Below are 18,378 nucleotides of genomic sequence, written 5' to 3'. Positions count from 1 at the left end.
GAACTTTCCAAAAAGATTACGAGTATACTGTTGATATTAATATGTAATCTTTCTTTGAGTAAACAGAGCACAAAAACATAACATCCTCTTGAAACTCACTGGTGACACGGTATCATGTTTGTTGTTTCTTCTCCAGGTTGATAAGATAATTGTTGAAGTCTGTTTTCTGCTAGTAGTTTCCCACAACACAAGTTCGACCATTTCAATAGAAAGAGCCGTTTACAGTTATTGAGATCCAGAGGAGACTTCGAAATTGTAATAACCTTTGCTGTTATGTGGGCAGTAGAATTCGGTCGAGATTAATTAGGCAATAGGTCTTGTCAAAAAAATATATCCTTGAAAAACATTTTTTCTTTCTTTTTCTTAAATGCAAAGTCGCCCAAATCAAGGCTTAAAGCCACCCTAGGTAAAAAGGCTACAAGGAAGAAAACATAGACATGCAGAAACTCAGTGGAGCTGAAGGTAAGAATGAATATTCCTCTTTAAAGATGGCAGATCATAGGATGAAGGGAAACATGAATCAGGCAAGGAGTTCCAAAGAGATGCAGTACGAGGGAAAAAGCTACTGGAGTAGCTCTTTGTTCTACATCTAGTCACAGCCACATTGTAAATATGATAACAAGCAGAAAGCCTGCAGAAAGCCAGGAGGTTTCTGTAGCCGAAGTTTTCTATTACATTAAGTGTCGGTAACTGAATTTGTCTTTCCCTACTCTCTCAATGTAAAAGATTGAACATTTCAATATCTTGCCCGAGAGGTGTTAGTTTGGCTCTGTTGACAGTGAAAGTCAATGTGTCACTCATTTTGAGTAAAAGAGGAACACTCTAAATCGAGTTGAAAATACCAGTCTTTCACTCTAAAAAGAGTTGTCCGTCGCCAAGTGGCTCTTTGCAAGAGTGGTTTTGCACAATGTCCACAGATTGAGGTACTGTAGTTTTTGAGAAAATAATGAGTAGAACAATGTCATTAAGATTCGTTTTTACAAGGTAAAATAGTTTTCGTTTATTTTCATGATATTATTGTTTTACTAATTTCTCAAAAACTGCAGCACCTCAGCAAGTAATATTTTCTGGGACGCCTTCTACCATCATTATTTTAAAACTGTGTAAGTTAGTATAGATCTATGGATTTATGTTTTGTGTTAGGACAAAGTTCATCGCCTTGGAATGGGGAAAGATGGGGGGGGGGGGGGGGTTTCTGGGCGTGTTGGGAGTCCCGACTGAATTTCTCGTTCCCCTACGTCATCTGTCTAGGCCTACACCGTAATCACGGTAGCAATAGTTTCACCCATTGGTGTCAAACAACTTCCTATACTTCCCTGTCACTTCGGTTTACTTATTTCTTTGATGTATCATAAAATCATACAGTTACTAAATTTATACCACCGGTTTATAATTACCACTCATAAATGCCCGGACAGGTTCGCTATTCCTATTGGCTATTCCTACGGCTGATAATGACCAGCTGGAGCTGTTTATGACCGGTTCATTTCCGATACGTTTGTGCGGGTTGCGTATTTTTTTCCAAGAACGAACGTGGGCAATTTACATAAATGGGCGTAGTATACTTTACATTTTTCCCTTGCACATGCGTACTTCGACGTAATAGCTGTGGAAATACACTCGCGCATTATTATTCCGCCCATACATAACATACACGTACATGTACATTACATGTACAGTATTTAGTACAGTATTTAGTACCATGTACAACTTGTACTCTACCTTTTTAAAAAAAAATGCGTCGCGCTTGCTGCCACTGTCTTGATGCCCGCGATAAAATATGTTGGGATAGGGTTGGGCAAGGGGAGAGAGGGCAATTAAGAAAATAGACGGACGGTCATAATGAAAGAAGTGGTCCTAAAAGTTTTTTTATGAAATTAGTACACTGCATTACAACCAGCAGCTTTAAAGGCACTGGACACTTTATATTATGCATCTGAATACACACAAAATAATGGGGAAAAAATAGTGGGTTTTTGTCACAGGTTTGTTATTTTATGTATGTTGGGATACACCATACACCAAGTGATAATACAGTGCCTCTAATGAGTTTTAAAGGAACACGTTGCCTTGGATCGGACGAGTTGGTCTATAAAAAAGTGTTTGAAACCGTTTGTTATGAAATGTATATGGTTGGAAAGATGTTTTAAAAGTAGAATATAATGATCCACACAAGTATCACTCAAAATTGCACGGTTTTCATTTTACGTCGCGAATTAACACGGTCGGCCATTTATGGGAGTCAACTTTTTGACTCCCATAAATGGCCGACCGTGTTAGTCGACGAGGTAAAACGAAAGCCACGCATTTTTGAGGCATATTTGTATAGATCATTGTATTCTACTTTTACAACATCCCTCTAACCATATCAATTTTATAACAAACGGTTAATACAAACGCTTTTCAAAGACCAACTCGACCGATCCAAGGCAACGTGTTCCTTTAAACAATTGCTTTGTTTGTTATACCATGGATGGTTAGAGTGGTACATCACAACCTGTACACCATTGTGAAGCGATAGTAGGGGGAAAACCAGGTTGTGTGGTCCCCATCTATCGTGCCACAACTAGTTCATTCCACATATTATACCACCACGGGCACAAGGTCCCTTGTAGTCATCGTCATTCGTGTATGCACGAGAGTATTTTTCGGGCAAACACGCCCATTTTATGTTATTTGCCCACGTTCGTCATGGGGAAAAAATACACGTGCGGCGTTTCGTTCGCAGACGTGATCGATCTCCCCGATCCCATGGATACGGGGCATGCATAACGCGCTCAAATTCATATATCCGACGTCGGAAAACAGATGCATCCGACGTCGGAAAACAGATAAACATTTTTTACAGGGTTTCCTACTTTTACGCCTTTTAACCAAAATGGCATTCATGAATGGGAGTAAAAGGGTAGCGACGATTTCAATGGGTGCGTTCGTTTAGCTTCCCCGGGTTGACCCCGGTGTGTGGCGGTTTTTTTTTCTAGGACGAACGTGGGTAATTATCTGCACACGTTCGTCCTGGAAAAAGAAAACGCCACACACCGGGGTCGACCCGGGGAAGCTAAACGAACGCACCCTTAAACGGCCGTTTGAAACCGACAAGGTAACGACCCTGCTCAGTTACAAGTTCTTTACTGATCAACCCATTAATATTTTTCTCGATCAATTTCGGCAAATGAGCAGCCAATTCCATTTTCATGCGTTCGAATTAAAGCTGTCTTGCCAGTCTCCTCTTGCCTATCTACGATGTCTGTTTGGCCAAAACAAGGGTACTAGTTAAAATATTGAGATTATCATGTAGCCGCTGTTTAAGAACAATATTGGATCTTTAAAATGAACTTGGAAATCCAGGTATGGTGAGCTCGGAGTTAGTAGAGAGCTGAAGTTTGCCTTCGGGTATCCTGCCATTAAATACGAGCCAGAAAGCGCATTACCTAAAAAAGAAGTTTGAATGTAGTTTATCTTTATCTTTTGTTGCTTATTGATGATTGTTTAATGGTTAATCAGCCTCTCGGCGACTGGCTTTAAACGAAAGATAATACACGGTCACCACCTGTCAATGATTTTTTTTATTTAGATAATGTACAGTGGGTTACAATCAAAACTGATAAAAGTCAGTTTTGGAACAGTCTTTTTACTTAACCGATTTTTTGGCTAGATTAAAGAAATATGTATCAGATAATTGGCCAGTTTAATTTGAATTATCTTATTTGTAGAGTGAATGCTCAAGTTCGGAACGTAAATGACCCCGTTTAACTCTTGAAAGCTGGTGTTAGCTCAACCATTTATTTTCAAACCAATCTGAATCAACCGAGTGTTTACTTGAATGATGTTTTTAAACTGGCCAGAAAAACCTTTATTACGACTATTTTGATGATTCCCTAAAATCTTAATAAGTTTCTAGAAAACAGAATAGTTCCGTATTTAATTGAGACCACCTAAGAATTGTCACACAAAAACCTTACTGCGCTTGTCTGAAGAATGATAAAACACCAGCTGCTGGTGAATTCTTTAATAAAAATAGATATTAAACACGTAATGTGTAGGGGTTTACAATCAAAATTGATATAGGTCATTTTAAAAAAAGTGTTATAAGTTTACTGAAAAAAATATTTGCTAGATTAAAGAAATATTTAACAGATAATTTTAAACTTGGATGCGGCTTTCTTTTAAATCAATTAGGTTATTAAACTGGCACCTCAGATAACACGTTGTCCAGGGGTTTACAATCAAAGCTGATTTTGGGGAAAGTCTTGTTACTTTATTGAAATATTTGCTAGATTAAAGACATATTTATCAGATAATTTTAAACTTGGATGCAGTTTTCTTTTAAATTTATCAATCAGCTGATTAAATTGACACCATAAGAGTATATAAACAACCCCTAAAACATTTGAGCTGTTTCCCAAAGCATATCATTCCTGACCGGTAAGTTGGCTTTATTTATTTCCAGCAAAACGTGTTCTTGTTGGTCTGCTTTTCACATCTGTGTCCAATGCTCAAATACAGTGCTCTATTTTTACAAAGAATTCTTGCCATTTTTGAATCCACGGTTGTGGCTTTACATTCGGCTTCAGGCTCCGTCCTCTCCCGTTCTGAGTCCCATGAGCACGTACGCAAAGCACAGGCAATGTTGCCAAAACGACCGCGGGGCCAAGCTAACCTGGGCCGAATCTGAAGCAGAAATCCGTTGTTTTGGACAGGGCGTATGGTTGATCTGACGAGCGGAGCCGTCAAAGGCCGCGTCTGAAAGGGCCACTTCGGCTATACAGCTACAGCTCGATCAGCGCGTCCGCCAGTGTTGAAGAATACAGACGGTAAAGTTGTAGACGAAGGTGTTTCAAACGCTGCCTTCAAGGCAGTGGACACTATTGGTACCTTTGGCTAGAGGTCTTTCATTATTTTAGTGAGAAATGACCTCTTTCTCAAAATTCTTGTACTTCAGAAGGAGTCGTTTCTCACAATGTTTCATACTATCAGCAGCTCTCCAATGCTCGTTACCAATTAAGTTTTTTAAGTTAGTATTTGTTTTGAGTAATTACCAAACGTGTACCTTCCCTATAAGTAGATTTTGATAAACGCGTTTAATAGACTACTGGATATGCCAAGCAGTGGAAACTTAACCTATTCATACAACACCACAATTTGACGTTTCATTTGTTCTGTTGCCTTCAAAGAAGCTTTGACTGTTCTCGGAGTTGGCGGACTCCCTCTTAACCAACCATGAAGCTATTTGTGTTGTGTCTGTGTGTGGCTGTTGCCAATGCCACCCTTGCTCCATTGCATATGGCCAGGGCACGTGGCGTACCGAACAGCTTCATCATCAAGGCTAAGGTTAGTTATTAATATCTATAAGTTCATAAAACTCGCCACATTCATTTAGCAAATTTCAATTAGCATAGAGATAGTTTAGGGGGGTGGACTCATCCGGACATAATTTTATGCTAGGTCTCACTTTATCGGTTTTTCCATGTGCTTTTTTAACACACTATTTGTCTGATTATATTTTTGCTCGTACATGCATCGTCGCAAAAAAAAAAAAAAAAAACCTGTTGCTATGGGGCTACAAGAAGGCAAATATTAATTAAAATTTCAATTAGCATAGAGATAGTTTAGGGGGGGGGGGGGGGTGGACTCAACCGGACATAACTTTATGCTTGGTCTCACTTTATCGGTTTTTCCATGTTTTTTTTAACACACTATTAATTGTCTGATTATATTTTTGTTTGTACATTCAAAGTCGCATAAAACAACTGTTGCTATGGGGCTACAAGAAGGCAAATATTAATTAAAATTTCAATAAGCATAGAGATAGTTTAGGGGGGGGGGGGTGGACTCATCCGGACATAACTTTATGCTAGGTCTCACTTTATCGGTTTTTCCATGTTTTTTTTAACACACTATTAATTGTCTGATTACATTTTTGTTTGTACATGCAAGGTCGCATAAAACAACTGTTGCTATGGGGCTACAAGAAGGCAAATATTATTAAATGTGAACACAAAACTCGGGGAGTTGAAGGAAGGAACTGATATCCCTCTTGAAACAGTCTAGATTTTAGGATGGAGAGAAACATGCACCAGACAAGTAGTTCTGCTCCCACGACATTAGAAAGTTTATTTCAATTATGCTTTTATTTGTTCACAGGATGCACCGTGTTGGACCAGATAGAAGAAGATATCTTGGCCGAGTTTCAGAGCATGCGAATGCCGGCCCCGAAGGTGTCCAAGATTAGTGATCTACTACCCATTCTGAGTCTACGTATTCCACCTCATTTTATCAACACTGTAAGTCATAAGATTGACAGCAAATTATCACAACAAGTGCACCGCGAAGGTAGTTTTATAGTCAGCTTTGATAAAGTGTCGAGCTTTCTGAGTTGTTCAAGTTGAGTTTTTTCCAAAATAAATTCTTTCAATTCAATGGGAGACGATTAGGAACTCTAAACTGGCAGCAGACTTACCATTGGGTAAAAACATTGTTCTTGACATTAATATGAGCATGCTCAGACTTTATGTTAACAATGGAAATTACCTTTTTATAGTTCTGTTGCTACTTAGTGTTCAAACGTCTTCCATTAAGGCGCCATCGAGAGGGCTTAAATAGAAACTGGTCCCCTGTACCTTTTCCGCTATGTATCCACAATACAGTACATGTGCATCCGTATAATGATGTAATGTAAACCTCTACGTTCTCTTTGTTCATCATTTGCCTGTTTGTTTGAATGTTTGATGTTGTTGTTGTTGTTGTTGTTGTTGTTGTTGTTGTTGTTGTTGTTGTTGTTGTTATTGCTGTTATTATGTTTACTTCATTAACCCCTATTTCCCTAGATCCGCTCCATCGATGGCATCGAGTACATCGAGCAAGATTCCATGGGCGAGCTGTACGGTCAACAGGCCAACCCAACTTGGGGGATTGACAGAATCGACTCCAGAGATGCTGCAGATCACTGGTACAGCTACAATGACAACGGTTAGCAAACAGCGTGACATCATAGTTTTTGTTTAAATTCGATGTTCAATTCATTGTATGCGCTGCCAAATCTCCCCACTTTTCATGAATGAATTCAATCATAATATTATTTTCTTTTCCTCTAAATAAGTATTTTGTCCTCTGTGCTTTGGTCTTGTCAACAGTTTTAGGGGAAGGAGCAAACATCTTCATCGTTGACACTGGAATCCTGGAAACCCATAACGAATTTGGCGGTCGCGTCCAGACCATTTATGGTGGACGGGACGACCAAGGTCATGGAACCCATTGTGCTGGCACTGCAGCGGGAGCTACCTTCGGAATTGCACGAAAAGCTACTATTTATAATGTTAAAGTCTGTGACGTGTACGGCATCTGTCCAATGAGCACACTAGTTCAAGGTGGGTACAGATTTGTTGACTAAACAACGAAAATCTGCTTACGGCACCCTGCAGAATTCGTTCTAAGCGGGAGCTCATCTTTCCAGTCGTATTCAAATAATACAACACACACTTGCTATAGCCGAAGACGCCCAAGCCGAAGACGCCCAATCCGAAGTCAACATAAGGTGCGTTCGTTTAGCTTCCCTGGGTCTACCCCGCAGTGCTCACTCGGGTGAGCCCCTAACAAGAGCTAATCGAACGATCACACTCGCCCTCTCGTGGTGACGGCGTGCACCCCAGGTCACCACCAAGTGACCCACTCCACAAGGGAGCTGACCCGGGTGAGCCCCGTCAAAGCTATTCTAACGTACCAGGGCAGACCGGGGTAGACCCAGGGAAGCTAAACGAACGCACCCATACACCTAATATTGCAAATACCCGGTATGCGCGCAATAGGCGTGGAATGAGGTGCATGCTGGTATATCTAGCGATCAGCGTTTGCGCATTGGATTATTGCGATAACGAATCAGCCCTTTAAGTTTGCTGCCACCTAGAGTTTCAAAGTCTCCCATAACTGCCAATTAGCCTGAACATATAAGGTCACACTTCGTGAAAAACGCCAGAGCCCGGCCTCCGGCCGGCGTATGCACCTTTGACGTACATTCATTTCACATAGAGACATGCAGTCAAAATCTAGGAATGTATTGTTTGAACATAATTATGGAAAGCTCATGTCACTGCACGTTTATCCGAAGATATCAATGTATCCAACGGAATCACTGGATCTGAGAGCAGGGATCTGTCTTTATCCTTCCGGACAAACAGTCTAAGCACCAATTTATAATACACGTTTTCTATTCTGTAGGTTTGACTATGGTAACTGCTTATCCACGCGGTGTTGTTTCTATGTCTCTCGGGTTCTCTATATCCCACGTCATGGACGAAGCAATTCAAAGGTTGCTGGATGCTAAGTACGTGGTTTCCGTAGCGGCGGGTAACTTAAACATCGATGCTTGCACCTTATCACCGGCTCACATCACAGGGGTAAGTTTTGCAGTGTTTCTTCAAAACCATGTGTGACCCGCTCTGTGAAAAAGAGTCAGATGTTGACAATTTTAAAGAAATTTGAGTTATATGCATGGCTGAATAGAACACACCAGCAGCAGTTATTTTGTATAATTTGTTATGTCTTAGCTTTGGGTTGTATCGCGTTGCTGAGTTACTTAAGAATATAAGCCAATGTATAATTTGTTTTGTTAAAAACGAATTACAAGTAAATTGATGTTTTGAAACACAAATTCGCGCAAAAGTATACAAATAAGACCAAAGTTTGATCACAAAATTGATGCATTAAATGCAGTGGACACTATTGGTAATTACTCAAAATAATGGTTGGCATAAACCTGACTTGGTGACGAGTAATGGGGAGAGGTTGATGGTATAAAGCATTGTGAGAAACGGCTCCCTCTAAAGTGCCATAGTTTTAGAGAAAGACGTAATTTTCCACGAATTTGATTTCGAGACCTCAGATTTAGAATTTGAGGTCTCGAAATCAAACATCTAAACGCACAAAACTTCGTGTGACAAGGTTTTTTTTCTTTCATTATTATCTCGCAAGTTCGATGACCGATTGAGCTCAACGTTTCACAGGTTTGTTATTTTATGCTTATGTTGAGATACACAAACTGTGAAGGCTAGTCTTTGACAATTACCAATAGTGTGCAATGCCTTTAATAGCTTTATTGTCTAAAAAATAAGTGCTCATAGGTTTACCCTGAAACATAAATCTTAAAAAGTAAAAATACTAAAATCCACATGGAACTGTCTTGTACATAATTAGCATCGGGCGACATCTGACTCATTTTCACAGAGTGGGTCACAATTAATGAAAATCAACCCCGATTGGTTAGTAGAATTATTTCCGTGCAATGTCCGTAGATCACATGTTAATGTTTCTTTGTTCGTGTTATATAGGTAATCACCGTTGCAGCCTCTGACGGCTGGGACCGAAGATCAGCTACCTCGTGCTGGGGTCAATGTGTAGATTTGTATGCACCCGGTGAAAACATTCAAAGTGCTAGCTTTTACAACAACTATGCTTCGGCTATCATGTCAGGCACATCAACGGCTTGCCCACACGTAACTGGTATGATATAACGTTTTGAAATAATACAATAATATTATAATGAAGTATTTTGTTATCAAATTCTATATCTTGATGCAAAGGAACGTTACAGAATTGGTAAGAAACAAAAATCGTGAAAACCACAGATTTACATAAAACTTACACGGTCTAATGATGATGAGAGTTGAAAACATCTCTTGAAATATTTCTGTCTGAAATTCTGTCATATTTAATGAGAAATAAATAATCTAACTTCGCGTTTGGAGTTTACCGCTCAGTGACCGTTTTATCCATTTTCATTTTGGCATCGATGCAATGCAAAATTTGAAATAGTTTTTTGTTCACTATTCTCTTGTGACCCAGATGGCCGATCGATCTCAAACTGTGCTTACACTGCCAGCAACTGTTTTGTTAGCAAAAACTAATTATGTAATGTTCCTTTAACTTATATTAAATCGTTGCAGTGCCTGCTGACAAAACATAGGATTCGAAATGCCTCTAGCTACCGGGCAATCTTGGTGGTATAGTTGGTATGACACTGCTTTAGAATGCCAAAGGTAGTGGGTTCGAATCCCAACCGACTAATATGCCTTTGATTGTTTCACTGAACCCGTGAATTTATCGAGTATACAGTGCTAATACACATCAGTGTATATTATGGTTAAAAGAATAAATATTGGGTTATTTGTATGTTTTCGTTTGTTTTGTTTTAATAAGTTCCCTCGAAATAACATTATACGAGGGAACTAAGTACTATTTCGACGGAACGTTTCAACTTAACACAGCAACATTTTGAGGGAATTATATAGGATTTTTTAGAAAAAAAAGAAATAATATTTCGTGGTATAGTGAAACAGTAGTGCAATCATAATGTAATAAAATGATGCTGAGGGAACGAACTGTTCATTCAAGGGGACGATGAAATCTTCCGTGATATCGAAATGATATTTTGAGGGAACATACTAGAGTACTTTGAGGGAAAGAAGTAGTATTTGGAGGGGACAAAGTAATTTTAAAAATGTGGTTAACATTTTCAGTTGATGTTATATCTGCCCCTGCCCCTTGAGGGGATCCCTATATAATACCTTTGTAATACTTTTTTATAGATATTTTTTTTTTTTAACTCACAACTTTTTGTACAACTTTAGGTGCTGCTGCATTGTACCTTGGCATCGATCCAAACTCTGAGACTGTAAAGCAAGATCTGCTTGCAAATGCGACCCCTAGAACTACATTAGCCGACAACGTTGGAACTCCCAACAAACTGTTGTACATCGGAAACGTAAGTCCCTCGGCCTTATCAAACTTAAGTTTGAGAAGGCGAAAGATGAGGAACGGGAGCTATTTTTTTTATTAATGGTTTATTTTAATCTGAATAAAAAACAGCCAAAAGGTTGACAACATTCAAATTTACAAAGTTTTTACAGAATTAAGAAAAATGGAATTAACAATAAACAGGCAAAAACTATACATAAATACACAAAAAATAAAAGAAAAAAATCATTAACTAGCAGTAAAACGCCATAAAAATGGCAAAGACATACATCAAAACCAGACAAAAAGTTTAAAATTTGTGAAGCAGCCCCAAAAATTATTTCAATATTCTAGCTAATGAGGGTAGCGTGGATTTACTATAGTGCTCAGTTTTGCATTAAGGTATTTGAAAGAAATTGTTGGAAAAAGAAATCCGCATGTGCGCCATTTCAGCAAGTGATGTTTTATCATTAATAGTGGTCACAGTATCCCTGCTCTATTAATTAGTTCAACATGAATAATATTGCTCACTAAAATGGCGCGTAATGAACATTTACATCCAAGTTCCCCATCTCCGTCTTTGCACTCTACTCTATAACTTGTAAGTGGTAACACCATAAAGCCAGGTGGAACTAAAAGTCTAGTAGAAATTAAGCTAAAGAGCTCTCTAAAGAAGAAAAAATAACCCCAAGAAGACACACACATAATATGATGTTTAAACCGCAAACCAAACATTTTATCGATTCTATGTTCTTTACCGGTTTTAGTATAGGTTTTCTCGGTCAATTTCGGAAAATGAGCAGCCAATTTAACCACCAGGCTGTTCTATTTCGCGCGAAATCGAATGCTACTCAAAAGGGTCATTCGATTTCGTTTCATGATTAGTCCAATTTAATGTTGCGTCATTCGATTTAACAAAACAATCATTCAATTTAACAATTCATCAAAGCAGCATTCAAATTCGCAGACACTTCTTGAGGCGTGTGTGTCTCGAAAAAGAATGACGCTACGCTAAAGGAATTTGACTCGACTCGAAACGAAATTGAATGGTCGAATTCTGAATTTGATACGCAGTTAACAACTGGAGATGCAAAACAGCTTTAATTCGAACGCATGCAAATGAAATTGACTGCTCATTTGCCGAATTTGACCGAGAAAACCTATATATCTTTTTGGGACTCCAAATGAATAGAATTGAAATTAATCTTAATATTTATTTCCCTTTATTTTCCAGCTATAAACCAACAGGACGACATTAAAGACATGGGAGATGACGAGCTGCTGGGAGTGTTAAAGGCGAGACCAGACGCGTTTACTAAATAGGAACTACAGAACAAGCGTTGTCTTAAGATTTAAATTTCCTGCAAGCTGCCCCATACTCTTTACGTCCAAAACATTGCCCCATCATAAGGATGCCATACCTGTTTAGCAAAATTAAAACAAACAAAATAAATAATAATTCTATACAATGTTTTGTCCCTTTTTCTCGATGCCTCTCTTTTCTGTCATTCTGTCATTTAAATAAATCACTGCATAGCAGCACCTGCCACAAAGACCACTCCCGCTTATCCGTATTTCCTTGTAAATGGAAAACATTTAAAAAAAGTGATCTGTTTTGTTACAATAGCCTAAGTTATAGAGTATCACAAATAAATGACTTTCAGTCAACATATCAGATTAGTGTCTTTTAATTCTTTCTCGTATAGGCCTACTCTCTAACTGTGAAATAGTACAAAAACACCCCTTTGTTCATTTCGAGTTGTCCATCAAATGGCTCTTAAATATAGTGGTGGTTATTTAACTTTGACAGAAGGGTTTCACTCCAGGACAAAGTGAAAAATCACTCAAAAGAACTGCAAACTTCAATCTGAAAGAATGGAATATCATATGGCTATTCAAGGAGTGCTTTTCACTCTTTTGCATTTTTCTTTCTCTTAAAATCTTTTTACATTTAGAGAGTATGTTTTAACGTATATTTGTCTGTATGTTGTTAAGTGTTAGTTGTCGGCACTATTTTCAGTAAAACATTACCAGAAGTAATTGCAATGGTTTTTCCGGACATTTTCATTTTGATAGAATTCATATAGAGTGATGCTCTGAGAAACATCACGATGAACCGAAGTACACAAATAATTGACAGTAGCTTTAAAACTCGATATTGTGTTCAAGATGCATATCAATTTTTGTAACCACATGATATTGAATAAAATGTCACTACATTTAGTGTCGAAAACAATCATTTTAGTTACAACTCCACCTTGTTTTAGAAAAAGATTTGCGAAAAGCCATTTTTCGTCATCATTCATATTATTCATAATTATAACAAAGCATACACCCACACAACGTCAGAGCAATGTCATTTTGACGCATAAACAATCAAGGCACTGCTTATAGTCAATGTACAAGTAGCCTATGCAGAAAAACAGCCATCAGGTTAATTTCACTCAGTAGTGGCCATTGACCCTTAGGTCGCAAACTGCTGTAAAATCATATGGGGATTTCTGGCGAGCATGGTCATTGATGGATGCTTTTAGTGACCCACAATGGTAATGAGGATGTTTTGGCTACGTGAGGGCGCCATATAAGAAAACCAGTGGGCCAACCAGTGGGCCAACCAGTGGGCCAACCAGTGGGCCAACCAGTGGGCCAACCAGTGGGCCAACCAGTGGGCCAACCAGTGGGCCAACCAGTGGGCCAACCAGTGGGCCAACCAGTGGGCCAACCAGTGGGCCAACCAGTGGGCCAACCAGTGGGCCAACCAGTGGGCCAACCAGTGGGCCAACCAGTGGGCCAACCAGTGGGCCAACCAGTGGGCCAACCAGTGGGCCAACCAGTGGGCCTTTTAGCTGTAGCGCAGGTTTGTGTCAAGCTGATCACTACTGTGAGCTGAACCCATATTTTTGCATGAAAATGATGTCTTACACTGATGTAGTCAGACGCTTCATTGGAACCTACGAAGCCTGCGTTTGTTGTATTTCTTTCAAAGGGACACGTTGCCCTGGAACAGGCAAGTTAGTCCATGAAAAGCGTTTTAAAAACCGTTTGATATAAATTGCATATGGTTGGAAGGATGGTTTAAAAGTGGAATACGTCGTGAACTAACACGGCACGCCATTTTGTGGAGTCAATTTTTGACTACACGAAGTTGCCGACGCAAGTTTTAGGCATATGTGGATCATTACACTTTTAAAACATCATTCAAACCATTATGGATTTCACAACAAACGGTTTAAAAATTTTACGTAGACCAGCTTGCCCAATTGTGCGGCCCCTAAATGTAGCCCGAGCCCTAAAAGTCGCCTGACCTAAATGTAGCCCCAAACCTGTACCTAACCCGATCGAAGGCAACGTGTCCCTTTCAGTCATTTATTGAGATGTGGAAGCAAACATAAACTATTACACTTGGGTAAATAAGATGTGTGTTTACCTAATCAAAGAGTCTTTACGGTAATTAAATCAAAGGCACAAAGTATTTGGCAGCTAGTGTTGAAATGGGTACAAAAGGCAGGAGAAACTGTTGGAATCGGATTGGGAAGATAACTACAAATGGAACCTTACTATGTCTATTTATCCCAACTTTATAGGGTCATTTTAATATTTTGCACACTTAAAAAGAAAGGTTCCAAAGTCAAACGTCAAGTTTTGAACCGCCATTGGTGGACACTACGCTCTAAAATAATGTAATTCAGTGATATACTTGTCACTTCCTTGTCCAAGTGGTGTCAGTTTCGCTCTTTTGAGAGTGAAAGTCAATCTGTCTCACTCCTTTTGAGTGAAATTTGAACGAACTTCACTCTAAATTGAGTTGAAAGTACCTGTTTTTCACTCTATACAGATTTTTCCAGATTTGTTGCAAGAGTGGTATAGCAGACAAAACGAGTGTTTTTTCACTCTTTAAAACAGAGAACAGGAGTGCACTGATATGGGTGTAAACATAGACAAACTCACCTAAACTGAATAATGTCATAGTATTGTCCACCATGATCTCGAAACGGCTTATGGCCAAGTTCACGCCAGAACTACTTTGACCATAGTTTGACAATGTTTGCCCGAACTCTGTTTATTAAACGATTGGTCTACTCCAGTCGACTTTTTTGAACCAGCCTACCGGGCATGGTCGCATCGCTGGTCACCAATAAAGCACAGTGCAGAGCGGACCAGTTGTAACAAAAAGATAACGTGCGTAAGGTTGCCGGTGTCAGATGCAATTGTGTCCGCCATGCAATACTGTCCGCTCCGGACACTTTTGCATATGCAATCGTGTCCGGGGCTATGCAAAAAACGTCCGGTGGACATGTACATGACTGTACATGTATGTGCGCGCGTAAGCGAGCGTGCATGCACTGAACCTACGTATATGCAGCATGAATATTCACGTATTTTATGATTGCAGCGAACACCCAACGGCCGAACATTTCCCCTGTTATTCATGACATGCACTTAGCTTGTAAAAAATGGCGAACGTTTTCCGTCGACCAAGGGCGTTTAATTTACTGCAAGGACGGTTTTGCACGGGGGTGGACACAACTGCATATGCAAATGTGTCCGGGCGGACACAAATGCATTATGCAGCAGCGTCTGGGCAGACACGATTGCATATGCAAAACCGTCCGGCGATATGCAATATTGCCCGCCTGATAGTATTGCATACAGGACATAATTGCATGCGACACCGATCGCCCTGAGATGACATGACGAGAGTCGTTATCACTTCAACCTCTGTGCGCATGCTCTATACGTCACTGAGTAGAGGTCTGGAGCAGTTACTTATTATAGGTTTTCCCCGGCCAATTTCGGCAAAAAATCATTCAATTTCATTAACATGCATTCAAATCACGCAGTTTCCCCTAATCCTCTGAAACAAGGGTTTCTTTTTAGCTCTTAATGCATTCAATTTCGTTTTCGTGCACACTTAATTGTGTCGTTCAGATTCGCTTCAGTCATTCTATTTCATTTATAGGTATACAAAACTACACTTTGACCATTCTAAAGTTGAATTTCTACTACCTATTTGCAACCGATGCATTCAAATTAAGACTCACCGAAGCGAACATGATTTTGATGCTAGTTTGAGTTTTCATTTTCATTTATGTGCAACGACTTTCAACTTCTTTACAAACAAATTTTAAGATAAGTTATGGCTTTATGAGTTAACTGGGAATTATAGCTTGTTTACTAGCACATACATGTAGTCGTCCTTTGTAAGAGGTGTTTCCATGTACTTCACATTATATTTACATCTTTTTTTTTTCTAATTGAAATAATTGTTCCTTTTGCTTTGTTAGCCTTAAAGTTAAAGCCTGTATCCGATAACTTTGAAATGAACACTAAATCATTTGTTCTAGCCTTGTGATTTTGTTGCATTGGTATTTAAATGTTGTTGTCTTTGTTTCTGCTAATGTCCGGAACATGTCAAATTAGAAGTTAGGAACTTTTTAAGGAAACAAAAAGCTTAGAATTATAAAATATATAAAATGTCAAACAAATTAATCTCAATGTTTTGCCCTGTACCGACCAATGTTTTGCTCTGTACCGACATGGGCATCTTTTTTTATTCAAAACTGTTGGGTTCAAACGTCAAACCATGCAGTGTAGAAATGAGTTTTTCAAAGTATCTGCCTTTATAGGCGGCAATGAATAAGCATAAGCACATAACATAGCGCATAAAATGTTTGCTCATTAATGAAATTGAATGGTTGACCAGGTCTTGCTGCTGGCTTTAACGAAATTGAATGAGTCTTGCGGCCTATTAATGAAATTGAATGATTTTATCTGACCAGTGAATGCTAAACTTGAATAACTCTTTTTGACTCTTGAATGTTGATTCAAAGTGCATTAATTTTCAAAACGAAAACGAATGAGCCAGGAGTTAAAATGAATGGATTTTTGCTGAAATTGGCCGGGGAAACCTATAGTATAACGTTATTGAAGAAGTTATGATTAACAGCTCAGTGAGCCATATCTCCGTGACCATAGTTCCAGGGGAGTATGATGGGTGTTTGCTAAAGGATTTTTGACTCTGGGGATTAATCCTGAGCTCAAGGTTGTGTCTATTGTTTTGTTCCAGGAGGGAAGCTGTCGTTGTGGACTCCACAACAGTAGGGACCTTTAGATTTGAGTGAACGTGGACCTCGTTCACGTCGACCACGGTTGTGTTTTTTCCAAGTGACGTCATAACCATAGTTTTGGGGTCGCGACTCTATGGGGCGCCAAATGTAAACATTTTATTAAACGCAATTATTTACATATAATTCATTATATAACACATAAATCAGTATTCATCCATTATTTTACCTTTATTTACAAATAATAAATTTTAAACCACACAATATTATACATAAGCTTCGCAAGAGTATGACACACACCGCAAGCATAGAGAATCACACCGGATTCACCAACTCAACTTAGACAGTCCAACCCTTTGAACCAAACATAAACACTGGTGTTGAATAGCTTACCATTACCCTCATTTTACTATAGCTGGAGAATTTATTTTTTGTATATTTATTTTCTGTAAATAAAGTGTATAATACGAAATTTGTTGGGTCAATAAATGTTGTTTATATATAGGCCCTGGGTTACAAAAACTGTCTCCATTTGCAGTGGTATGTGGTAACCGTTTTCTCTACAGCTCCCCCTTCCCAATACCTCTTTTGAAAACACCCCACCTTTGATCTTGTTGCTTTAAGTTGTCCATTAGTTGCATCATGCAAATTGCTCTCTAATCCAACCCTTTCACGTTTCCCTGCATTGTTATACATACAATGCATTACACCCCACGTTTGTGGTCCAATAATCCATCCTTTCATACTGACCATCCTTTGTCCTCATACTCCTATTGGGGTTCGTAGCATAGTGCCTGCCCCTACTACAGCCACGATCTTTGGTTCATAGCCAGCTTGGCCAAATTTCATAGAGCTGCTCAGCACAAAACTTTTACTTGGCAAAACAAGTCTTCCTTGATAAAAGAGAATTAGGCCTACCATGGAGGAAGGAATAGAAGGAGCTCGAACGACCCGCAAAACCGCAGAGTAACAAAAGAATACCCTGACAATGCCCCCGTCTAACCAGTGGAAAAAGATAGGAGACCTCCAGCTGGACGGCCGATTAACGGGCAGGATTAGATTTCTTTGTACAGAACGTGCGGTACCGCCGCTCTGCACCATTGCCTTCGTGTAAAGTTGAATCATTGGAGACAAGAATTGTAAATATACACGTTTTCATATACCGTTTGTGGTGTTTCACTGAAACATCATGGCATATTTTTTCATTTTTTTTTTTTTACTTTCCGGTCACTAGCGGTTGTTCAAAATTTGGGTATTATATAGCACACGAGGGTGGTTGGTATTTAATTGTGTTTTTCGATTTGGTGAGCACAAGTGTACACAATTTTTGTTTTTCTGTATTATATCCGTACGACATACGACACCATGGTTGAGTGAAGAACCAAGTGCGCACGCGCCAACTCACATACGCCAGTTCGCCCATTGTCTGTATAAGGTATGTGGGTGATTACGAGGTGTTGTTAAACGACCGCGGTACCGCAGGTTCGACTTTTGAAGTCCCTTCGTTCGAGCTCCTTCTCTTCCTTCCTCCATGGGCCTACCAACAAAATTTCAACGTGGTTTTCAGGAAAGGCAAGCAACAGCT

At 39.3% G+C, this 18,378-nt stretch overlaps 1 protein-coding gene across 1 annotated transcript; it reads left to right on the top strand.

The window, feature by feature from the left end:
* The first annotated feature begins 5,220 nt into the window (after nucleotides 1–5,220).
* LOC139934790 (uncharacterized) lies at nucleotides 5,221–13,574 on the top strand. Its single transcript, XM_071929194.1, has 8 exons — nucleotides 5,221–5,335; nucleotides 6,145–6,284; nucleotides 6,828–6,969; nucleotides 7,134–7,367; nucleotides 8,215–8,393; nucleotides 9,324–9,495; nucleotides 10,623–10,756; nucleotides 13,323–13,574. The coding sequence occupies exons 1-8, from the start codon at nucleotides 5,221–5,223 to the stop codon at nucleotides 13,572–13,574; spliced, it is 1,368 nt and encodes a 455-aa protein (XP_071785295.1).
* The last annotated feature ends 4,804 nt before the right edge of the window (nucleotides 13,575–18,378 follow it).

This window comes from Asterias amurensis, chromosome 3 (assembly GCF_032118995.1).
Source record: "Asterias amurensis chromosome 3, ASM3211899v1".
Taxonomy (NCBI): Eukaryota; Metazoa; Echinodermata; class Asteroidea; order Forcipulatida; family Asteriidae; genus Asterias; species Asterias amurensis.
This window is presented reverse-complemented; position numbering and strand designations above follow the sequence as displayed.